We start from the raw sequence: 23,615 nt of genomic DNA, 5'->3' as shown, positions 1-23,615 counted from the left end.
TGGGGATGTGAAGTGACACGATCACCCCTTTAGGCCGCGTGGCCTTTTTAGGCTTTTGGTTATTGAGGCCTTCTGGTCTTGGGTTTTGGTTGTTTCCAAAGAGTGTTCTATTCTTGAGCCTCTATGCACTTCAGTGTTCTCGACTTTTAACGCGATCGAAGCCCATTCAAACCATCGATTATATGAGCTCTCACCATGCGTTCCACATAATCAAAGGTTCAGATGATAGCTATAGCTCTTTACCTATTGTCGTCGCACAGAGAACCCGGGCCTTGCTTGCTGGGTGTAGTAGGCCTTCGGTGGTGAAGCTTTGCCCTTTTAGAAGCCTTCAGACTCTCCCTTGCTAGGGGTGTGTGCTGTAGTTTCATTTGTGGCTGTGAAAAGTGCCACTAACTTGAGAAAGAAAATTAGCATTTCAGGAGGTTCATATAAGCTTTGCATAACCAAGCGCATTCTGCCAAGGGTGTATGCTTTAGTTTTTGTATGATTTTATCTGCATGTTGCAAGTACATATATCGCATGTAATCGCCTCCCAAGAATCGATGCAATCTTCCTTATCTTATCTTAGCTCCTACTAGTGATCCTATCAAAGCTTTTGAAGTTACAATACAGGATCTTTGATGCTCGATCCTACATGCTTAGTGGCCGCAGTAATCACAAAATTGATCCCACAGAAGACTACACTGCCAATAATCAATGCATTTGGTGACTTCCAACTCATAAATTGATAAGAAAGAAAGGACCTTGAGGTGCAGAGCCGGAGAAGAGTTCAAGTACACTAATGGATGAGATGAAAATGCACGAGATTCTGAGATCCTTCTGTAAGAACCAAAGTTGGAGGACAGTGGAGACCTCAGTGAATTTGAGTTCAATGAGGTGTAAAAATAGACATACAAGTTCACCCATAACAGAATGTTGCATGTAGGAAGCTTAAGCAAGAGATGCTGAAGAGCTCACAACGGTAGGAAAAACCAGAAGAGGCTTACTCCGAAGTAGCTTTACTCAAACTCTCATCTTTACATCGCCTCGGATCATCGATCGCCGATGATTGGCCCGAAAACATCCAACAGCTGATCCAGCTCCTACGGACCGCTCTCCTTCACCGTGTACATGACACTTCGGAGAGCGGACAAAAGAACATCCAGCCTTAGGTTGAATTCTAACTTCTCCATAGATTCTCATTGCCCCCAACTCCAACAAATGGAGCAATTATTGCTTGCATGCGGATCATGTGAGCGCATGCTCACATCACTGCCCCCCTAATCCAACGGTACAATGGGAGCCGGGCTCACATGATCCAGATTCATCTAAATTTCAAATGGGGCAACAACTTCAACCGTGGATCCTCACTGTAACAATCTCTTTGTTTGCATCCACCTTCCATCCCAGCACAATCAAGCTCATCACTTCGAACTCAGCCACCTCAAGCTCATCAATACCGAGCGCATTATGAGTCAGAAATAGAAGTACCAGTCCATGCAGAACCCATACTCTGAAGTCATCGTATTCTTCGAGCACCACATGTAAAATTCACAGCATCTCCAAGCACTCGCTGAGCTTACGGTATGAGCACCTTTCATAGTGCAAGTGCGTGGCACATGTATAATTTGTGATACTTAGATCAGTTTTCCCGATTGTTGGAATGGCAGTCCATCATCCACTCAAAAGCTATGCAACCAAAGGTCCAAATCCAACCAAAACATGACACAAGGCCACTCTTGGCATAAAGAACCAGGCACTAGGATGGAGCTAGAGTTATGATGCAGAGAAGTGACATCTTTTCATCACTAGGAACATCCCACTTGCGTAGGAACAACTATTCCACCTTTTGCCGGACATAAGATTTCTTTTGCTTATCGTAGAATTACCTTTTCTTTCCTTTCTGGGTTCAAAAGTTATCAAGGCTCCCGTTGGACTAATTTTTCACTGAATTTTCCGAGAAACCCACCTCCAACTCCAGCTCAGTTTCTTCACATTCTTTTCCTTCTTTGCCCTCTCTCTTGTTTTGTTTGGTTTTGCTCCCAAGGCATGGGAGGATGCAATTTTGCTGGATTTTTGCGTGATGGTTTTTTGTCTTTTCCTGGAACTTCAAAGAATACAGGGTATATCTTTAGATCTAGATTTTGTTTCACCTCCCGTTGAATTATTGATGGTGACAGAAACAAATTCGAAGCAATACACATCCGGGCCTCAACTCCGTTGTTGAAAAAAAAACAAGAGGTCACGTGACCTTTTTCCTCTGTTCAGGTCAGTCTAATGCTAATTGTTTTATCTCATCCGCAATTTTCAATAAAGCGCCTGCTAAACGAAACAAATTGGCAGAATATTTAATAAGAACTTGTATTAAAGTGAACGTGGGTGCCTTTTCTACATAGAAATCGTCATCCCACGTTCCAAAAGGAATCTACCACCTAAAATATTAGCTCACAGACTGACAAAAGTTAGAGCTATATCTCTCTTGCTCTTGCTTTCCCTTCATCACCCACACACCCACACCCACATACCCACACCCACAACGATGAACGTTTTGATCACTCTTCTTCTCTTCCTTCTACCAGTTCTCTTTCTGTTGAGCTGGAGAAGAAGAGGATCATCAAGAAAGCTACCTCCGGGATCACTGGGAATCCCCATAGTAGGCCAAAGCATTGGCCTGCTCCGAGCCATGAGGACAAACACGGGAGAAAAATGGCTCCGAGAAAGAGTGAGGAAGTATGGATCTATCTCGAAGCTCACTCTCTTCGGCAAACGGACGGTGTTCATTCACGGGCAAGCAGCAAACAAGTTTATATTCTACGGAGACAGCAGCATGCTTGCCAACAAGCAACCATCATCCCTCCGCGCGATTCTGGGAGACCGCAATCTGATGGAACTTGGTGACCAAGATCACAAACGCGTGAGAGACTCTCTCATGTCGTTCTTGAGACCAGAATCCCTGAAGCAGTACATGGGGAAAATGGATGAAGAAGTCAGAAAGCACGTCGAGTTGCACTGGCAGGGCAAGGAAAAAGTTGCGGTATGTCTATATTCTGTAAATTCTCAGTGTTGCTTTAATCCGTCTGAGATATATTCAATACATATTAAGTTATAAGATACACGGTGTATGCACTCATAATCTCATATGACTGTGGTTCACACTTGTATGGCCTCTGCGTGTATGGACTATAAGAATGAATGCATAGATTGGGAGCGCGCATAATCTCTTCAATAAACGAAGGCAGAGTAAATAACACCAACGTTTTGATTTCCCTACAGGTGTTGCCCCTGATGAAAATCCTTACATTCAACATCATATGCTCTCTTCTCTTCGGTTTAGAGGAAAGAACTGACAGAGAAAAATTCCTGAAAAATTTTCAAGAAATGATAGAGGGAATGTGGTCAATACCAGTAAAGCTGCCGTTCACGCGGTACAATCGGAGCCTCTGTGCAAGCTCCAGGGTCCAAAATATGTTGAAGGAGCTTGTACAAAAGAAGAAGGTGAAACTAGAGCAGCGCGCTGTAACTCCTCATCAAGACTTGATCACATGCTTGTTAAGTAAGCGCAATGAACAAAATGAACGAGTTGTGACTGACAAAGAAATTCTGCACAGTATCATGCTTATCATGGTTGCTGGACATGATACCTCATCGGTTCTCATAACTTTTATGCTGCGTCTTCTATCTAGGAATCCCGCTGTTTATGAAGCAGTTCTTCAAGGTACCCATCCTCCATTTCCGGCATTTTTTTTAAAATTTGTCGAATCTGCATAGAGATTCCTGCAGCCCAAAAAGGAACAAACTAAGACGAAGCCAGGAAGAATTTGTTCAAACTCAGTTCACTCTTTAACTATGACCCAAGCTGCGTATGGATAATATATTATCTCTATTTGCTGTTGGATAATGGAAGACTTGCCAAATGTAAGAAAAATCAGTTTCAAAGCCAGATGTCAACTCTAATAACAAAGCTCAGAAGCATGTTCCTTCCCCCTTATTGCGACCAGTCATAAACTTGTTTTGCTTTTGCAGAACAAGAAGATATAGCAAAAGGCAAGATTTCAGGAGAACCTTTAACTTGGGAGGACCTTGCCAGGATGAAGTACACATGGAGAGTGGCGATGGAAACTCTGAGGATGGTTCCGCCCATTTTTGGTGGCTTCAGGCTAGCCTTAAAGGACATCGACTATGGTGGATACCTCATTCCTAAAGGCTGGCAAGTAAGCATAAAAATAACTTTTACTATATCTTCAAATCTTTGCGCTATCTGCTCTATATATTCTCTGTCTGTGAAACCAGTAACATTCATTTAGTATTTAATGTGTGATTCAGATCTTCTGGGCATCAGACATGACACACATGGATGAGAGCATATTCCCGGAGCCAACAAAGTTCGATCCTGCCAGATTTGAAAACCAGATGTCAGTACCACCCTACAGCTTTATTGCTTTTGGAGGAGGGCCTCGCATATGCCCAGGAAACGAATTTGCGAGGATCGAAACCCTTGTTGCAATCCACTATCTGGTCACTCAGTACTCTTGGGAGTTATGTTCAGATGATCATTACGTTAGGGACCCCATGCCAATACCTACTCAAGGACTACTGCTCCGGATTGTGCCCAAGAAGCAGAAATGAAGTACAATTCTTTTCTTGGCTGCCCCAGGACTTTCACCGTGCCCCCTTTTAAGGAATCAGTTACATCAAGCAATCCCCATCGGTGGGATAAACGTTAAAATCCCATTTACCCAAGAAAGTAGCCAGTGATTTGAGAAGCTCTTCTGAATAACAGAAGCAAGAGCATTCTTCCAGTGGTGTAAGTTTTCAATTTGCATGATGCTCCATGCATGTCGTCAGTACAAATTTTGACATTTAGCTCCACTCTCCAGTATCCATGCAATCTTCCTTATCTTAGTCCCTCCAGAAATTATCAATGCTTTCTATATTACTTAAGACAACTGGGTTTGAACAGGAAAGGGAATACGTGGCCTCTCTCCTAAATTTTCCTTTTGCTTTTCCAATTTCTTTGGGTTGGTTTGACTCTGATTCTAATTTTTATTTTTATTTTTTTCTTCTTTCTTGCTTTCTGCCTAACACACAATACTATTTCAACAACAAAATGATGAATAGAGAGCATCAACATTTGAAAAGGAGATTCAATTTTTAGATTGACTTCATGTTATAGTGAAGTTGAAATTACTATATCTTTTTCGGCACAATATATTTAATTTCTCTTTCATTCTATGAAATTAGGTAAAGACAATAGCAATAAAAGTACTAATGAAATTTTGATATGATCGGGTAATAAACAAGAGAACTGATTTTGCCCTTTGACTTAATCAAGTAGATATTCTATGTTATCTCTTCATCAAAATTGATGATTCTTTATGTGGTAGTTAATTTTACTTTCTGTTTGAAATCTAACATGGAGAAAGTAATTAACTAAGGTAAATAATAGGGAGTATTTTGAGAAATGGCAATTTCTATCTAAAATTTTGATAATGACACTAAATTGAACTTTGATGCCATTACCTATATCCGCGCATAGCACGGGTCATAATCTAGTATCAGATTGAATTGCAGTACAAGAGCTTAAGTGGACATTTTGATGCTCAACCCCGCGTGCTTGCCGGTAGTCAATATTCACAAAGTTAACCAAGAGAATCATAGTGCAGACGATCAAAACTTAGAAATAATTAAGAGGGAAAGGACCTATAGGCTCTTTAGTCTTAATAGAATTGGAGAAGAGCTTGAAAACGTTAATGCAGGTGGTTACGATGCATGAGACTCTGAAACATTCCGAAGTGCAAGAGGCAGAGGACGGCGAAGACCTCGGTGAATGAGAATTTAACAGGCACAAAATATTATTTCACACATAATCCATGCCATCACGCGATAAGAACTTGAACCCAAAAATTGCTGAAGAGCTCGGTATGGCAGCCAAGCTGGAAGAGGCATACTCTGAAGTGGATTTACCCAATCTTTCATCTTTGCATGATCATCGACCATTGTTTTCATATTCCTATAGGCATTGCCCCTGATGAAAAACCTTACATTCAACCTTATATGCTCTCTTCTCTTCGGTACGGAGGAAAGAGCTGAAAAAGAGAAATTCTTGCAAAATTTTCAAGAAATGATAGGAGGGACTGTGGTCAATACGAGTAAAGCTGCCGTTCATGCGCTACAGTAGGAGCCTCCGTGCAAGCTGCAGGGTCCAAGATCTGTTGAATGAACTTATACAAGAGAAGAAGGTGAAACTAGAGCAGCACACTGCAACTCCTCATCAAAACTTGATCACGTGCCTTTTAAGTAAGCGCGATGAAGAAAATAAACGAGTCGTGACCGACAAGGAGATTCTTCACAACATCATGCTAATCACGGTTGCGGGACATGATACCTCATCCGTTCTTATAACTTTTATGCTGCGTCTTCTAACTAAGGATCCCGCTGTTCATAAAGCAGTTCTTCAAGGTACACATCCTCTATTTCCAGCATCTTTTTAGATTTGCGGAATCTGCATAGAGATTCCTGCAGCACAAAAAGGAAGGAAGATAAAACTAAATGAAGAAGAATTTGTTGATAAGAACGAATCTATTTTGCCGATGGATAACGGATGACTTGCCAAATGTAAGAAAATCAATACACAAATTATTCAGAGTTTCCAAAGCCAGATGTAAACTTTAATAACAAAGCTCAGAAGCACGTTCCTTGCCCTTTATTGCGACAAGAGCCTGCTTTGCTTTTGCAGAACAAGAAGAGATAGCAAAAAGCAAGACTTCAGGAGAACCTTTAACTTGGGAAGACCTTGCCAGGATGAAGTACACATGGAGAGTAGCGATGGAAATTCTAAGGATGGTTCCGCCTATTTTTGGTAGCTTCAGGGTAGCCTTAAAGGATATTGACTATTGTGGGTACCTCATTCCTAAAGGCTGGCAAGTAAGGATGCAAATAACTTCTCCTATCTATTCAAATGCTTGCTTGCGCTATCTGCTATTTATTCTCTCCATTTGTGAAACCAGTCTATTAATATACTTTTGGAATTTAATGTATGATTTAGATCTTCCGGGCATCAAACATGACACACATGGATGAGAGCATTTTCCCGGAGCCATCGAAGTTTGGTCCTGCTAGATTTGAAAACCACAAGTCAGTACCACCCTACAGCTTTATTGCTTTTGGGGGAGGGCCTCGCATATGCCCAGGAAATGAATTTGCAAGGATCGAAACCCTTGTTGCAATCCATTATCTGGTCACTCAGTACTCTTGGGAGTTACGTTCAGATGATCATAATTCAGGGACCTCATGCCAGTACCTACTCAAGGACTACTGCGCCGGATTGTGCCAAAGAATCAGAAATGAAGTACAATTCTTTCCTTGAATATCCAGGACTTTCACCGTGCTGCCTTTTCAGGACTTACTAGCTACATCAAACGTCCCCATTGGTGGATAAAAGTCGAAACACCATTAACCCAAGAAAGAAGCCGGTGCTTTGAGAAACTCTTCTGGATAACATAACCAAAAGCATTCTGCCAATGTTGCACATTTTCATTTTGTATGAAGCTATATGCATGTCGTCAGTACAAATTTGACATTTAGCTCAACTCTGCAGTATCCATGCAATCTTCGTTATCTTAGCCCTTCCAGACACTATCAATGCTTTCCATATTGATTAAAACAAATGGGGTTTGAACAAAAAGGGAATACATGGCCTCTCTCCTAAATTTTATTTTGCGCCTTATATTTCATCGAAATCTTGGCACCAAAGCTGAAGTCGGAAACAGTGGCGACGGCAATGTTCTTGAGGCCTAGCCTCAAGATTCGAGTGGAATTGAGAGGGTGCTTACGTTCCAGACTGCTGGAGAATGGTGATGCTCACGGGTTGATCAAGACCCGGAGATTGGATCCGAGTGCAGAGGCACGTGCAACCGGGCTTGGAAAAGGAGGGGCAAACGGGTGGCTTTGGATTGGTGTCAGTCGTTCTCTCCATTTTCATGGAACAGGGGTGGACGTTGGCGATCTGGTTGGGGAAAGGATGGAGCTTGAGGATGGTCAGGGACGCGTATTTGAAACGGAATTGACTTGGGATTCAAGAACGAGTGTGGAAATCGGATTCGGGTTGTGAAATGGACCTGCATCTGGTATGCCGGGTAAGAGTTTTTCCAGAAATTGCGAGATGATTTTCGGGAATCTGAAAGATTCAGAAGTGGCCTGAGCACGGGCAATTTAACTTGTTTGATCAATTGTCGCGGAGGATGATAAAGCTTATTGAGTGGAATTCAGAGTTTGATCATGTTCTTCTTTTCAATTTTTCCGGTCTTCAAATTCTGAAAACCATAGTCCAATTCTCATTCTACAGGTTTGATTGAATTTTACGCGACAAATTAACAGTGGGTTCTCGGTTTTGCTCTCTACCGTTGAATTTATGATAGTGACTGAAACAGATCCAGAGCAGTATACATCCGGGCTCAACTCCATTGTCATAACTAAACAAGAGGTCACATCCATTTTTTCTCTGTTAGGTCAGTCTCATGCTATTTGTTTATCTCAACCGCAATTTTGAATAGAGCACCCGGTACATGAAACAAATCGCTAAAATATTTAATATAACCTGTCTCAAAAGTTGATGCGTTTTCTACACAGTAATCATCATCCCCCGTTCCAGAAGGAATCGACCACCTAAAGTGCTAGTTCAGAAACTGACAAAAATAGAGAGCTATAATTCTCTTGCTTTCCGCTCATCACACACCCACACACACAACAATGAACAATTTGATCACTCTTCTTCTCTTTCTTCTACCAGTTCTCTTCCTGTTAAGCTGGAGAAGAAGAGGATCATCAAGAAAGCTACCTCCGGGATCATTAGGAATATCCCTAATAGGCCAAAGCTTAGGCCTGCTCCGAGCCATGAGGACAAACACGGGAGAAGAATGGCTCCAAGAAAGAGTGAGGAAGTATGGACCAATCTCGAAGCTCTCTCTCTTTGGCAAACCGACGGTGTTCATTCACGGACAAGCAGCAAACAAGCTTGTATTCAGTGGAGACGGCAGCAAGATTGCCAACAAGCAAACATCATCCATCCGCGCGATTCTGGGAGACCGCAATCTGATGGAACTCATTGGCCAAGATCACAAACGCGTGAGAGACTCTTTGATGTCGTTCTTGCGACCAGAATCCCTGAAGCAGTACGTGGGAAAAATGGATGAAGAAGTCAGAAAGCACATCGAGTTGCACTGGCAGGGCAAGGAAAAAGTGGCGGTATGTTAATATTCTGTAAAACTCCCACTGTTGCTTTGATCAGTTTGAGATATATTCAATACAAAATCAATTTTAAGAGACATATGGTGTATGCACAATTCTCACATATAACTGGTGTTCACACCTGTATGGCCTCCCCATATATTGACTATGAGAATAAATGCATAGACTAGAAGTGCGCATAATCTCTTCAATAGACGAAAGAAGAGTAAATAATACTAATGTTTTAATTTTCCTGTAGGCATTGCCCCTGATGAAAAACCTTACATTCAACATTATATGCTCTCTTCTCTTCGGTATGGAGGAAAGAGCTGAAAGAGAAAAATTCTTGCAAAGTTTTCAAGAAATGATAGAGGGAATGTGGTCAATACCAGTAAAGCTGCCGTTCACGCGCTACAGTAGGAGCCTCTGTGCAAGCTCCAAGGTCCAAGATCTGTTGAAGGAACTTGTACGAGAGAAGAAAGCGAAACTAGAGCAGCACACTGCAACTCCCCATCAAGACTTGATCACGTGCCTGTTAAGTAAGCGCGATGAAGAAAATAAACGAGTTGTGACTGACAAGGAGATTCTGCACAATATCATGCTAATCATGGTTGCTGGTCATGATACCTCATCCGTTCTTATAACTTTTATGCTGCGTCTTCTATCTAAGAATCCTGCTGTTTATGAAGCAGTCCTTCAAGGTGCACATCCTCTATTTCAGGCATCTTTTCAGATTTGCCCAATCTGCATAGATTCCTGAAGCCCAAAAAGGAAGGAAAATAAAACTAAATGAAGAAGAATTTGTTAATAATGATGAATCTATTTTGCTGATGGATAAATAAATGACTTCCCATATGTAAGGAAAATCAATACCGAATTATATGGAGTTTCCAAAGCCAGATGGCAACTTAAATAACAAAGCTTAGAAGCATGTTCCTTCCCCCTTATTGCAAGTCATAAGCCTGTTTTGCTTTTGCAGAACAAGAAGAGGTAGCAAAAAGCAAAATTTTGGGAGAACCTTTAACTTGGGAAGACCTTGCCAGGATGAGGTACACATGGAGAGTAGCGATGGAAACTCTGAGGATGGTTCCGCCTGTTTTTGCTGGCTTCAGGGTAGCCGTAAAGGATATTGACTATGGTGGATACCTCATTCCTAAAGGCTGGCAAGTAAGGATGCTAATAGCGTTTCCTATCTCTTCAAATGTTTGAACTATCTGCTATTTATTCTCTCTATCTGTGAAACCAGCCAATTAACATACTTTTGGAATTTAATGTGTGATTTAGATCTTCTGGGCATCAAGCATGACACACATGGATGAGAGCATATTCCCAGAGCCATCAAAGTTCGATCCTGCTAGATTTGAAAACCAGATGTCAGTACCACCCTACAGCTTTGTCGCTTTTGGAGGAGGGCCTCGCGTATGCCCTGGGAACGAGTTTGCGAGGATCGAAACCCTTGCTGCAATCCATTATCTGGTCACTCAGTACTCTTGGGAGTTATGTTCAGATGATCACTACATTTTCGATCCCATGCCAGTACCTACTCAAGGACTATTGCTCCGGATTGTGGCAAAGATACAGAAATGAAGTACAATTCTTTCCTCGACTCTCCAGGACTTTCACCGTGCCACCTTTTCAGGACTTAGCTCCAGCAAACATCCCCATTGGTAAAGTAAAAGTTCAAACACCATTTAACCCAAGAAAGAAGCCAGTGATTTGAGAAGCTCTTCTAAATAACATAACCAAGAGCACTCCGTCATGTTGTATGTTTTCACTTTGTATGATGCTATATGCATGTTGTCAGTACAAATTTGACATTTAGCTTGAGTCCCCAATACCCATGTAATCTTCCTTATCTTAGCTCCTCCAGAAACTATCAACGCTTTCTATATTACCTACAAACAAATGGGGTTTGTATAGGAAAAGAACACGTGGCCTCTCTCGTAAATTTTCTTTTGCTCTTCTAATTTCTTTGGGTTGGTTTGAATCTGATTCTAATACTTTTTTTAATTTTTTTCTTTTTTCTTGCTTTTGACCTAAACACATCATAATATTTCAACAAAAAAAAATGATGACAGAGCATCAACATGTGAAAAGGAGATTCAATTCTATAGATTGAATCTATGTTATAGTGAAGTTGAAATTATTTATTTCTTTTTCAGCACAATATATATAATTTCTCTTTTATCCTATGAAATAGGTAAGACAATAGTGTCGCGACTGCCATCAAAATAGGTGTCAACAAATAGCAATAAAACTACTAACGGAATTTCAATATGATCTGATAATAAACAAGAGAATTGATTTTGTTCTTTAACTTTATCAAGTAGATATTCTACATTCTAGAGCATAATATATAATATTCCCAACACAATAATATAAGATGAAATAAGGTGCTAAGTCATCATTTTCATCATAGAATGATGAAATACAATGAAGAAAACTACGTTATTTCTTCATTAATTAATCAATATAAGTGGACGAATGATGATTCTCTATATGGTACCTAATTTGATTATAAAGTTAGATCAGTGGATAGGCCAAGATTCTCTAATCCTCCTATTACCCTTGACTGCCTCTTTTCCTGTGTTAAAATTCTAAAGATCCCTAATTATCATGATCGGGCTGGCGAAAAGGGATCATTTTTTACATGGAGTGGTGATTTATCATTAGTACGACAACCCGCTTTGGCATAACATATTTGTACTCTCTTTGTAAAATGAATATTGATTCTCTTTTTATTTGAAATCTAACAGAAGTAACTAACTAAGCTAAATAATAGGGAGTTATTTGAGAAACGGCAATTTCTATCTGAATTCTGACTTGTCAATACATTGAACTTTAATGTAGTTACGTATATCTGTGAACCGCACAGGTCATATTCTAGTAATAGATTGAATTACAGCATAAAAGCTTAAGTAGATATTTTGATACTCAACCCAACGTGCTTGCTGGAAGTCAATATTCACAAAGTTAACTGAGAGAATCACAGTGCAGAAAATCAGTGCATTTTTGGCAAATTCAACTTAGAAAGAACTGGAGAAGAGATTGAAAATGCTAATGCAGGAGATTACGATGCATGAGATTCTGGAAAACCTTGAGAAGTGCAAAACACAGGGGACAGATAAGACCTCATTGAATGAGGATTCAACAGGCACATATAACCAATGCAATTATGCGATATGAACTCGAACAGAAAATTGCTGAAGAGCTCGTCATGGAAGCCAAGCTGGAAGAGGCTTACTCTGGAGTGGATTTACCCAATCTTTCGTCTTTACATCGTCTCTGATCATCGACCATCGACTCGAAAACATCCAACAGTTGATCCAGCCCCTCCGGACTGCCCCCAACCACCTTCATCGTGTAGATGACACTCTCGAGAGTGGACAAACATCCAGCCTTAGGCTGACTTCTAACTTCTCCGTACAAGCTCATCACCTCCAAATCCAACTTCAGATGAGGCAACAGCTTCAACCAAGGATTCTCGCTGTACATCCTCTTTGCCTTCATCCACGTGCCATCCAGCACAATCAGGTTCCTCACTTCGAACTCAGCTGCCTTGAGTCCGTCAATGCCGAGCGCATTCTCGGACGGGAACAGAAGTACCGACCCGCGCGGCACCTCGAGCACGAATTCCTCACATTCTTCGAGCTCCAAGCTCGGATTCAATGGAAGGTTTTGCAACTTCCTAACCACAAATCCATTCGACAGAACATCACGAGCCAACTCACAATCTAATATGGCATCAAAATCATCTCCTTTATGACCGATTCGAGACATCCAGATATGGTCTATCGATTTGATAATGCCCTTCTTGCCCATTCGAAAACTGATAACAGGTTCGCTAGTAGTACCTCCAGACACGACTCCACGGGAGCGCGAGTTCTGCTGCACCGGGGAATCCCCCGAAACTTCGACATTGTTCGGGGCAATCAAACCGCAGTTCCTACCATCCCCGGGACAATGAGCTCCGTTCGATTGCTCCCCGTCTCGGGCACCCAAATCCACACCGACCAATCCACCGGCGCCGACTCCGGAGCCTCGCTCGAGCGGCGAGATCGAGAACTCGGCGCCGAAGTTGACGTCGGAAACGGCGGCGACGGCGACGTGCTTGAGCCCCAGCCTCAGGATCCGAGCGGAATTGAGGGAATGCCTCCGCTCCAGGCTGTGCTGGAGAACGGTGACGCTGACGGGGTGATCGAGGCCCGGAGATCGGATCCGAGCGCAGAGGCAGGTGCGCGCGGGCTTGGAGCAGGACGGGCAGACGGGTCGCTTCGGATTCGAGCGAGCCGTTTCCGCCATTTCCGCGGATATCCGGTGGACGCCGGCGATCTGGTTGGGGAAAGGATGGAGCTTGTTGAGGATGACGCTCAGGGACGCGGATCGAAAAGGAATTGATTTAGGGTTCAGGAACGGGTTTGGAAATCGGATCCGGGTTGCGAAATGGACCTGCATCTGGTACGGCGGGTACAAGTTTATCCAGAAATCGTGAGATGATTTTCGGGAATCTGAGAGAAACTGAAGGGGCCAGACGTTCGAGCAATAGTTTTGAATTACTAAAGAGTGCGCGGCAACCTCTCTGATTCAAATGGGTTGCCGCCGTCGGGCAACGGGCAGGGCCCGGCAGTGCGACATTGTGGGGCTCGGTAGCGCTTTCAGGGCTCATTCGCCTGAGATCCGTCGATGTCTGGGCCGGATGCCATGGCAACAACCGAGCAGGTCGCCGTCCCCTGGCACGATTAATTTAAACAATTTGTCGAAAATGCTTAATTCGACAATTCTACACGTCTCTATAGTCTCCCATAGTCTTGACTCCATGAATGAACCGAAATCATGCGCTTAGACCACGGTAAGCACCGACTGAGATCAAATTGTTCAGAGTCAGGTCAACAGGTCAGCAATTGAGGCCCTGGAAAGACTTCCATCCTTCCAAAGTCTTTTTTTGACTCGAGCAATGCCAGTTGTTTCTTCGCCAAAAAGCATTCCTTTCTTTGTAGCTTTTAGCAGAGGAAATCAATCTGTTCCGTGGATTCTCGGATGGTGATTGCGGTTTGTGCTTCAGATTGTAACAGCAGCCTCGGAGTTCCTCCTTTTGGGGTTATACAGGTATGTATCACCGATGTCCTAGCTTCATGTTTCAGTTGCTAATGATGCTGCACAACTTCACTTGAAATTGCCTTCTTGGGATTTGCATGCGTATTGTCCAATTTCGATCTGGCAAGAACTTTTTGCCCGAAAAAAGAAAAAAAATCTGGTCGATATTTCAGGTTAGTCGAAGAACAATGGATCCGAATATTTGAGAAGCCGAGGGACTAGCAGAGTCTGCTTCACATCTTGTCTTAGAGCCGAAAGGACAATTTATTACTATGGATTGATCATCCTGGAATAAGGCCTACTACAAAAAAGAGAGAATTTTGGGCAACACTACCTTTAATCTGTTTGTGTTTAGAAAGGATTTCAAATATGATATTGCATGAACTTGTCGATCGAAAATGTTGTGCCACATACGCTGCTTCGCTCTTTTGGATCAGAGCAACTTGACCCCGATTAAACTGTTTCGACATTAAACTTTCGGGTATATAATACTTGATCTGCTTAGTAGTTGGATCATATATGGAAACATAGGCTGGGAAGTTTTCTTTTTGCCCTTTGTTGTAAAAAAATTCACCTCAGCCCCACTTTGAGCTAAGATGTTAAAAGAGGAAGAAGAAAGAATTGCCCGGTAATCACCCCTGTTTTGACGTCTCAGAGTCGTGGATAGATGGAGAACCCTACAGCTTCAGCTCAAGTTGCTGAAAGAACAGAGCAGTTACCACTAGCAAGTCAATGGCAAAAAGGCCAGCTTATTGGGCGTGGCACTTTTGGAAGTGTTTACATTGCTAGCAACCAGTAAGTTAGCTCTGGGAAACTTCGACATGTTGCATATTTTTAGACATCCAGTTAGCTAAACTTTGACATGTTTCCTGACAGAGAAACCGAAGCTCTGTGTGCATTGAAGGAATTTGAGTTATTGCCTATCGATCCAAATTTGGCTGAGTGCATGAGGCAGTTAAAGCAGGTAATTTTTTGTAATGCTCTGGGATCCAATCTATTCTCCCATCTGATCTAAATATACTGCAGAGAGTTTCTTTTATCATTTCCAGGTAATTGATTGCTTTGCTACCTTTATGTTTTTCAACCTGTTACACAGGAAATTGACGTACTTAGCCAGCTTAGACATCCAAACATTCTGCAGTATTATGGCAGTGAAATTGTGAGTCACCTTTCCATGGCATCTACACGTCTCAGCTCAACAGGCATTCCTAATTTGACTCACCAAAATTTCAACATATTCATACATACTCAGGTCGAGGATCGGCTTAACATATATCTAGAATATGCACATCAATGTTCGATAGACAAGTATATCCAGGAGCATCTTGGGGCCCTAACAGAATCGGTTGTCCGCAATTTTACACACCATATTGTGACTGGATTGGCTTACCTGCACGCTAACAACTCCATACATGGTTAATTCTAAACCATTGATCTCAAGCATCATGAGATGACTTGCATATTGGTTAAGGACAACAGGACCTTCTTTATTGTGCCTACATACCTGTGAAAACTCTTTGGCGTGTGCAGGGATTTAAAGGGAGCTAATTTATTTGTGGATGCATCTGGGATAGTCAAACTTGCTGACTTTGGGATTGCCAAACATGTGAGTTTCGACCACTTCACTGCAAGACTACCGAGTGCATGTAAAAATTCCTTGCTGATCTGTGGTGCATTTACTGGCGAATGTGAAGTCAGGGTGACTGATAGATTAGGTTAGTGCAAAAAAGAAAAAAAAGAAAACATGCAAGCTTGTTATTCTTCATCTCCGCTCTATCAATGCATACTTTCATTATGGGTTTGTGGCATTTCATCTGTGCAAAAGTCTACCGTAGATGGATGAAATCTTATTGAATAATTTTCTTTACTTTTTTTCACATCGTTTTGGGTAAAGATACTATGTTGCATAAACGGGAAAATATTTCTTGCTGTAAATAGATGCCGAAACCAAATGAGAGTTCTTTCCTTTTCTACTGGTTTCTGAAAAGTTCCTAAGAGGTGTACCCGCTAGAGTGCAATACCTTTGGTGAACGGTTCTTCTTGTGTTGTTTTTACTGCTCCTCTGCCTTCCAAGAGAAGGATCGAATTTAGTCGGAATAAGAAGCGCCTCCTTCCTAACACGGGGTAAATAAAAGTGTAATTGTCCATAGAACGGAAATCTGGACAGTAGCCAAAGTATTGTTGCTCTCTTTTCAAGTTCTGAAGCATATGCTGAAATCATTTTGTTGATTGCTTCATGGTCCTTTTTCTCGGTAATAAGCTAACATAAGTCGAAAGTGGTTGATTTAGTTCTTTCATCGATCTGATGTATCTATGTCTATGAAGATGTTGCAATTTTATCCAGTGTTCCATGAGAACACCAAATAGTCTTCGGCTTTACTAATGTCCTACGGTTTCTTAGCTAACTGGACAAGCAGCTTACCGCTCTTTGAAGAAGTGTCTAAACTGGATGGCTCCACAGGTACTTTGCTTTTGTTTACGTTAATGCTACATTCTTTTTTTTGTCGTGGCCGAATGATGGAATGGTATATCCTGCAGCTCATACAATCCTTGATGGCGAATGATAACAGCACGGATCTCGATCATACTGCTGACATCTGGAGCTTGGGATGTACTATTATCGAAATGGTAACTGGGAAACCTCCTTGGAGTGAGTATGAGCAGGTAAGAACGCTGCATTGCTTTTTCATTCTCTCTGTTAGTCCTTCCAAGGATACGCTTCCGACCAAATCTGTGTCACTGTTTTCTGTTGGAAGTTTGGGACTGTGCGTATTACCATTTGGCAAGTGATCTGTGTCTTCAGTTTCTGTTTCATGTTTGATCATTAATGCAGGCTGCGGCTATTTTTAAGGTGATGCGAAGTTCTCCACCAATACCCGAGTCTTTATCCGCCGAGAGAAAGGATTTCCTGCAGTGCTGCTTTCGAAGACAGCCTGCTGCGAGGCCTTCAGCTGCTATGCTACTTAAGCATGCTTTCCTGCAAATTTGAAGTTGCAGATGACTGACTTTTTTCATGAGCCAATACGTTGTTGCGAAAGGGATGTTGTACTGTAAAGTTTCATATTTACTAAACCAAAAGGATCACAAGGTCCATAGATGGGATGAAGAAGAAAGAAGACTCTTAATGGTCCAATAAGAGATACTTTTTGCTTCAAAGGAAGGGCGTCGGATGCAGAGCAGGGGTCGACAATAGGTTTCTTTTTCTAAAAAAGGTACATTTAAGAACTTTTTTCAGTATAAAAGGTTACTAACATGGTGAAAAAATTATTTATCTAATGGAGAATTAGGGTGCGCATGAATACCATTCTGTGCCCGGGTGCTATTCCTGAACAGAAATGATTTTTTTTTATTCTGTGCCCGGAAACAATTTTTGAGTATTTGAAGGCGTTTGATAAACTGTCCAAAATTTCTATTCCTAGAGTAGAAAAGAACAGAAATGCGTTTGGTAACTACACAAAATTTCTATTCCCAAATAATATTTTAATAATATTTTAAATTGTTTAATTTTTTTTTCTTTTTACCCATTTTTTTCTTTGGCCATGGCCGGTCGCCGGCGACCGGCCACAGCCCAGGGCCGGCGAGGGCTGGACCCTCGCCGCCTGGGCGAGGCGGCCTCGCCCAGAGACCGACAGCGAAGCTCGGCCTCGCTCGATCTGGGCGAGGGCTGGACCCTCGCCATCTCTGGGCGAGGCCGAGCCTCGCCGTCGCGACCGACAGCGAAGCTCGGCCTCGCTCGATCTGGGCGAGGCCGCCTCGCCCAGGCGGTGTGGGTCCAGCCCTCGCCCTCGCCGGCGAGGGCGACCTTCGCCTCCGCCGGCGGTCGGCGAGGGCCGTGACGCCCTCGCCGGCCCTGGGCTGTGGCCGGTCGCCGGCGGCCGGCTCAGCCAGGGGAAGAACAACACCACAAAATAAGAAAAGAAAAAAAAGAAAAAGAAGAAAAAAAACTGATTCTCAAAATTGTGCCGAGAAACAAGAAGCAACTTTTTTTTACTTCTTGTTTCTCTTCCAAAACTGTTTCTCGGCACAAATTTTTGCAAAAATGTGCCCAGGAACAAAAAGTTTACCAAACGCATTTCTGTTCCCAAACTATTTCTGGGAACAAAAAAACAGAAATTTTCACTATTTGGCACGTTACCAAACGGGCCCTTACTTAACACTTTAAGAAAGAAGCTACTACTTCAGAATAGATTTAAGTTCACATTACCTTAAGAAAACTCACCGATAAATCGATTGAAAAAACTAAATAGTTTCATTAGAAGTTGTTACATTGAAAAGAATTACTTTTGCTCATAAAAGAAAAAGCTTAAGCATATGAATTATTATATTAGGTAATTCATAGTGTTCAGTAACTTTCTCGATTAGAAAGGTAACGTCAAATCTATCATAAATTAGTTACGAGATATTGACTATAAAAATATTTATTTGTTGACAAGATGCACGTTTTTCTACGATGATCTGACTCGAAGGTGGACATCCACATAAACAATTTGACAGTGCTGTTTAATCCAAATGTTTTGTATGGAGTGCATTTGAGTCATAAACATCGTCTACGAGGTATATCTATTCATCAAAATCGAATGGTGTATGGTGTTGATACGAAGTCAAAGAAGAAGCACCACATCAGCAAATACAAGCAAGATAAATAAAAGAAAAGAAAATGATATGAACATTAGAAGTCTTAAAATCTGTCGCGAGGGTGTAATCAATTTTTGAAACTTATTCAATTAGTGCAATTAAAATTCTGTCAACTCCATGTGATTTTACAAAATGTGGCACTAGTTGGCACTAAATGCATGGCACCAAGAAGCCTAAAAAGAAAAAAGAAAAAGCAAAACATAGCAAAAAAGAAATCCAGAACCGGGGAGAGAGACGGCGACGCCCTTGGTGTAGTCATGGCCACGGTTCGGAACCGACCGGTTCCGGTTCGGAACCGGCGGTTTCGGTTCGTGGCCAAGTATGAACCGGACGGTTCCGGGCCGGTTCCGGTTCCGGGCCGGTTCATAATTTTTCTTTTCTGTTTTTTTTCTTTTTCTTTTTTTTTTCTTTTCTTCCTCCGCCGGCCTCGGGCGAGGCCGCCTCGCTTCGGGCCGGGCGAGGCCGGCCTCGCCCGGACGGGCGAGGGCTCGACCTCGGGCGAGGCCGACCTCGCCGCAATCGGCGAGGCCGGCCTCGCCCGACGCCAGCCGAGGCTCGACCTAGCCGGCAACTGGCGAGGCCGGCCTCTCCTAAGGCTGGCGAGGTCGAACCCTCGCCAGATCTGGCGAGGCTCGACCTCGCCGGCGTCGGGCGAGCTCGACCTCGCCGGCGTCGGGCGAGGCCGACCTCGCCTGCAACTGGGCGAGGCCGGCCTCGCCTGCAACTGGCGAGGCCGGCCTTGCCCGACGCCGGCGAGGCTCGACCTCGCCTGCAACTGGCGAGGCCGGCCTTGCCCGACGCCGGCGAGGTCGAACCCTCGCTAGATCTGCAGCTTTTTCTTTTTTTTTTTTTTTTTTTTGAACCGGGCTCGGAACCGGCGGTTCCGGGCCAGTTCAAAAATTTCTTGAACCGGAACCGGGCCCGTAGGGCACGGGCCGGTTCCGGTTCCAAACCGCGGGCCCGGTCAACGGGCCGGGCCCGGGTTTGATAGGGCCGGTTCCGGTCCGGTTCCGGGCCGAAACCGGCCCGTGGCCATGACTACCTTGGTGAGCTCCGACGACCCTTGAGCAGCCGCGTCAACACTCCCCTGAAGAGACTGGGGCCCACATCTCCCTTTCTCTTCGGTTCCATTTTCCTAATTTTTTTGTTTTTCTTTTGGTTCTTGCCTTTATTATTATTATTTTTATTTTTATTTTTTGGCCTATTTTTTGAGATGTTACTTCAGAGCCGCGTGTCCTCAAAATATCTTTAAAAATGTCATATCTACATTTTTCTTTACTTAAGTCGAACGTGTCTAACAACTTGATTGCCATGATTGGATTAGTTTATAATTTAATTATACTTTCATGATAAGTTTTTGGATTTATAATGCACATATTAAAAAAGAGAGAAAAGAAACATTAAAGATAGAGAAAAATGGAAGGGCGCTGGACTTGTACATGTTGATATACAAATGTCTGGTTTATGCCACATCAGCAAGTTGATGATGTCACTAACAATGATTGATGGAGGGATTTGATTTCATTGACGAGAAAAGCTAGAGGACATGTTTCTATTGGGTCCGTTTTTTTCAAGAATGACAACACGAACGTTTGAAGGAAGCTCCTCAAGGTAGATCCGTTAAATGAGTGGGTTGGGTCGGATTGAAAAATTGACTAACCCAAATAAATCTATTTATCCTGTTTTTCGTGCAATGTAAATTTATTGACCAATGCCTAATCCAATTCATATTGCTAAAAAACTTTTATATTTAGCTCTATATAAGAAAATTCATATCCAGATTGAGGTGAGAGTGTAGCGTGAGTAAGCGCAAGATCGAAAGAGGGCAAGAGAGAATGAAGAGAGTGTTCTAAAAGTGGATTGAGTTTAAGTAAGTTGTAAACCCATTTATGATTAATTTATGATTCATTTATCACCCATATTATATTTAAACCCATTTATGACTTATTTACTGAATATAACTAATATATATATAAGACAATGTGTGTTTTAAAAGCCACATGTCAGATATATTATTGGTAATGAACATAGTAGTTTCTTATTAATGATCCTTGGCAGCCTCATGGGGTGTTGTTGGATGTTTACCCTCAAAAACTGATATATATTGCTGCATTAGGCCTTAACTCTCTAGTTGCTGGTGTCATTAATGGAGATGAGTGGGTTTGAATTCCACCAAGATCAGATTTGTCGGTGCATATTCAAGCAGCCATATGTGGAACAATCTTTCCCCTGCTCTGCTCTTGAGGGTATAGCAATTTTCAAAGGACATACCTCTGGATGCTTCTTCACTCAGGCTGATGCTTGGGAGTAGGTGAGAGTAGGTGAGTAATAAAAAAACAGAATATCTCTTGACATCAAGTCATCTGGTTTAATCCAAATTCGCCTCAATTCAGCTGTATAGCTTGGCTTGCTCCACTGATGACATATGTGTCTTATGCTCTTCTTGCTGAGTCTAGGAAACCTTTGTTTTCTGAGGGTCCCTTCTCGAAGGATGGAGATCTCTAATGGGGTTTGCTTGGAGTTTGTTGGATTGTTAAAGACTGGGATAGAATGGGATCTTGGAGCTGCTAGAGGGAGGTCTTTGACTAAAATCATATTGAAACTCATCTGGAATGGTGCCATCTACCATATTTGGGTTGATAGGAATGAAGTTTTACGTAGTCATGTTGTTCCTCAGTCTACTAGTGTTGTTAAAATGGCCGTCTTTGGTGTGAGAATCCGCATTCAAAGCTATTGCAGGAAACAAAGCGTCTTTGAATGATGCAGAATCGCAGATAAAGCTCCGTGTATAATATTTCAGATTGTTTCGAGAGCTTGGGTGTTTTCTGTTGTTTCTTCTCTGGGCTTTAGGGACATTACTTTTGTATTGGGCCCTGAATGTTTGTTCTGTTGTGTTTGTGGGGGCGATGGTGGAAAGTTTTCGGCTTGTAATTAGGCTTAGTCCATCCAAAACTTTTTTGTTGAGGAATGAAGATGCCCGCTTACTAACCAGAAAAAAGAGCTAAAGAAATTAATTGCCTGCTTTAAAAAGTTGAAGGATTCAATAGCACAAAATGAAAAAGCGAAACTGTATCTAAATACAAGATTTGCATTTACGGGATTTGGTTTTTATTTTCTTTTTATGGTTTCCAGTGTCACTTACCACGTGTAATCTTTCCTGCGGCTAGCTCCTTGATGTGGTCCGGTCCGATAACGCCCGCAAAACGTACTTTCCTTGCAGCGCATGTAAGAAATTTTGCTCCTCCTGGCTGCTGTTGACTCTGTTTTTCCATTTCATATAATGCCCGACCTTTGACCTTTTTCGAGTACCCCCAAAGCCTGACGAATCCCTAAACCCCTGAAAACTTAAACTGGCAACCTTCTTGGATTCCTGATGCTAATCCCTTTCCGTGGTTCAGATTGCCAGAGCAGCTTCTTTCTTTTTTTTTGGTCAGAAGCTAGAGCAGCTTCGATCCTTACTTTTCACCTATCTTTGCTACTTTGGAATTTCAAATATTGTCGGTTCTTTTCTATGTCTGCTATTTACGTACTCTGAGGGATCCTCGGGTGGTTCAGCTTTACTGGGTGATTGGAAAAGGGTTTTAGTATGGCCTTTTTTTATACATGTAGATCTTGTCTGACTTCGTTCTTCTCTAGTCTGCTCTAAATTGTCTTCTCTTTTGTAGCTCAGAATAAGTAATGCCTAGAGAGGTTGATCCATTTCGGAGGCATGTGGAGGTTGTGGCGAACAAGTGGAAGTGTAAGTTTTGTGGCAAGGATTTTGGTGGAAGTGCTACGAGGATCAGGGCACACCTCGCTGGGGTTCCAGGCTACGGTATTAAACTATGCGAGAGAGTTGATGATCATGTATCACAAGCTTCGAAGGCGATGAAAGGTAAAAGTGTGGCGGACGCAACCCACAGGGGAGGCGCATCTATTGAGGTAACGGGACGAGGAAGTGACGGTATGGACCAAATTGTAGTCCTTGGTAGTGACCATGGTTCGAGTCCCCACGACATGCAGAACTCGAATCAAAACGTCCCCCAGCAACCATCTTGCCATTGGCAGAATGGAACTGTTGCTGGTGCGGCTTCGGTAGATTGTCAGTATCAAGAGTCCTTTTGTCTCGCTGACATGCCTGTGGGTGATCCAGAAATGCCCCCACAACCCAATGGGTCAATTCAACGCTCGGATGATGAACATGGAACCGAAAAAACTTCATCTCTCCTGCAACGTTCAACCGATTCGCCGGCTTCAATTTTTCTTGATCTAAGTCAACTACCAGAGCTTTTTGATCAGTCTATTGATCTCGAGACGAGGTATGAACAACAGAATAGTAGAGGGTCATCACCATTGCAAAAGCATTGATCCCTTAATAACAGTGTGACAAATGGGTTGCATCAGTCAACTAGACCTGGTGTTGCTGTGCCTGGTCCCCGTCTCAGTGACATAAGTACAATTGGCACTCCCCAGCATCCCAATCAAACACATTCCGGCTTTGATGAACAATGGAGAGGTGATAGTGCTTCATGTCCGCAAATGTATTCAGCAGAGTGGCTGTCTTATCTTCTTGATATGCCCTATCAGCCACAGTATTCCATTCCATCTTATTATTCTGAGGAAATGCAAATGAGTGACCTGCAGAATCGAACGGTCCGTTGTCATCACAAAATGATCAATCCCTACATGTAGGCACTTCAAAT

The 23,615-nt window shown here is 42.6% G+C and overlaps 7 protein-coding genes across 10 annotated transcripts in view; 6 read left to right on the top strand and 1 right to left on the bottom strand.

The window, feature by feature from the left end:
• The window catches only part of LOC115675040 (probable disease resistance protein At1g61300), an 84,982-nt gene that overhangs the window by 8,924 nt on the left and 52,443 nt on the right, over window positions 1–23,615 (top strand). The window lies entirely within an intron of this gene.
• Window positions 2,500–4,838, top strand: LOC115675060 (cytochrome P450 716B1-like). Its single transcript, XM_030597667.2, has 4 exons — window positions 2,500–3,013; window positions 3,253–3,694; window positions 4,003–4,190; window positions 4,303–4,838. Exons 1-4 carry the CDS (start codon window positions 2,519–2,521, stop codon window positions 4,603–4,605), a joined length of 1,428 nt encoding a protein of 475 aa, XP_030453527.1. The 5' UTR covers window positions 2,500–2,518; the 3' UTR covers window positions 4,606–4,838.
• On the top strand, window positions 6,144–8,089 carry LOC130139690 (cytochrome P450 716B1-like). Its single transcript, XM_056317227.1, has 4 exons — window positions 6,144–6,438; window positions 6,716–6,903; window positions 7,025–7,113; window positions 7,819–8,089. The coding sequence occupies exons 1-4, from the start codon at window positions 6,144–6,146 to the stop codon at window positions 8,087–8,089; spliced, it is 843 nt and encodes a 280-aa protein (XP_056173202.1).
• LOC115675063 (cytochrome P450 716B1-like) lies at window positions 8,719–11,079 on the top strand. The gene is made up of 4 exons (XM_030597670.2): window positions 8,719–9,222; window positions 9,464–9,905; window positions 10,184–10,371; window positions 10,489–11,079. Exons 1-4 carry the CDS (start codon window positions 8,728–8,730, stop codon window positions 10,789–10,791), a joined length of 1,428 nt encoding a protein of 475 aa, XP_030453530.1. The 5' UTR covers window positions 8,719–8,727; the 3' UTR covers window positions 10,792–11,079.
• Window positions 11,079–14,036, bottom strand: LOC115675154 (uncharacterized). The gene has a single exon (XM_056317043.1). It carries the CDS (start codon window positions 13,657–13,659, stop codon window positions 12,445–12,447), a length of 1,215 nt encoding a protein of 404 aa, XP_056173018.1. The 5' UTR covers window positions 13,660–14,036; the 3' UTR covers window positions 11,079–12,444.
• LOC130139639 (mitogen-activated protein kinase kinase kinase 5-like) lies at window positions 13,912–17,400 on the top strand. 4 transcript variants are annotated; one of them, XM_056317047.1, is made up of 10 exons: window positions 13,912–14,053; window positions 14,202–14,310; window positions 14,954–15,093; window positions 15,175–15,262; window positions 15,395–15,457; window positions 15,551–15,714; window positions 15,829–15,904; window positions 16,700–16,759; window positions 16,837–16,962; window positions 17,132–17,400. In XM_056317047.1, the coding sequence occupies exons 3-10, from the start codon at window positions 14,966–14,968 to the stop codon at window positions 17,285–17,287; spliced, it is 861 nt and encodes a 286-aa protein (XP_056173022.1). In that variant the 5' UTR covers window positions 13,912–14,053; window positions 14,202–14,310; window positions 14,954–14,965; the 3' UTR covers window positions 17,288–17,400. The 4 variants fall into 4 exon arrangements, with proteins under 4 accessions (XP_056173022.1, XP_056173023.1, XP_056173024.1 ...); XM_056317048.1 differs by having other exon boundaries at window positions 13,960–14,097; XM_056317046.1 differs by lacking the exon at window positions 13,912–14,053 and having other exon boundaries at window positions 14,131–14,310.
• On the top strand, window positions 21,268–23,280 carry LOC130139640 (uncharacterized). Its single transcript, XM_056317050.1, has one exon. It carries the CDS (start codon window positions 22,612–22,614, stop codon window positions 23,278–23,280), a length of 669 nt encoding a protein of 222 aa, XP_056173025.1. The 5' UTR covers window positions 21,268–22,611.

Source organism: Syzygium oleosum, unplaced genomic scaffold (assembly GCF_021117445.2).
Source record: "Syzygium oleosum isolate NSW1041296 unplaced genomic scaffold, Sole_v2.1 Sole_v2.13, whole genome shotgun sequence".
Classification (NCBI taxonomy): Eukaryota; Viridiplantae; Streptophyta; class Magnoliopsida; order Myrtales; family Myrtaceae; genus Syzygium; species Syzygium oleosum.
Note: the sequence above shows the minus strand (reverse complement) of the source record. Positions and strands in the feature narration are given on the sequence as shown.

Bases quoted from the DNA above. Each gene is read 5' to 3' on its own strand.
- LOC115675060 (XM_030597667.2), top strand. From the start codon at position 2,519: ATGAACGTTTTGATCACTCTTCTTCTCTTCCTTCTACCAGTTCTCTTT. The intron at 3,014-3,252 runs GTATGTCTATAT...ATTTCCCTACAG, and splicing joins AGGGCAAGGAAAAAGTTGCG to GTGTTGCCCCTGATGAAAAT. The intron at 4,191-4,302 runs GTAAGCATAAAA...TGTGTGATTCAG, and splicing joins TCATTCCTAAAGGCTGGCAA to ATCTTCTGGGCATCAGACAT.
- LOC130139690 (XM_056317227.1), top strand. From the start codon at position 6,144: ATGCGCTACAGTAGGAGCCTCCGTGCAAGCTGCAGGGTCCAAGATCTG. The intron at 6,439-6,715 runs GTACACATCCTC...TTGCTTTTGCAG, and splicing joins TCATAAAGCAGTTCTTCAAG to AACAAGAAGAGATAGCAAAA. The intron at 7,114-7,818 runs GTCAGTACCACC...CTTACGTTCCAG, and splicing joins GCTAGATTTGAAAACCACAA to ACTGCTGGAGAATGGTGATG.
- LOC115675063 (XM_030597670.2), top strand. From the start codon at position 8,728: ATGAACAATTTGATCACTCTTCTTCTCTTTCTTCTACCAGTTCTCTTC. The intron at 9,906-10,183 runs GTGCACATCCTC...TTGCTTTTGCAG, and splicing joins TTATGAAGCAGTCCTTCAAG to AACAAGAAGAGGTAGCAAAA. The intron at 10,372-10,488 runs GTAAGGATGCTA...TGTGTGATTTAG, and splicing joins TCATTCCTAAAGGCTGGCAA to ATCTTCTGGGCATCAAGCAT.
- LOC115675154 (XM_056317043.1), bottom strand. From the start codon at position 13,659: ATGCAGGTCCATTTCGCAACCCGGATCCGATTTCCAAACCCGTTCCTG.
- LOC130139639 (XM_056317047.1), top strand. From the start codon at position 14,966: ATGGAGAACCCTACAGCTTCAGCTCAAGTTGCTGAAAGAACAGAGCAG. The intron at 15,263-15,394 runs GTAATTTTTTGT...CCTGTTACACAG, and splicing joins GCATGAGGCAGTTAAAGCAG to GAAATTGACGTACTTAGCCA. The intron at 15,905-16,699 runs GTGAGTTTCGAC...ACGGTTTCTTAG, and splicing joins ACTTTGGGATTGCCAAACAT to CTAACTGGACAAGCAGCTTA.
- LOC130139640 (XM_056317050.1), top strand. From the start codon at position 22,612: ATGCCTAGAGAGGTTGATCCATTTCGGAGGCATGTGGAGGTTGTGGCG.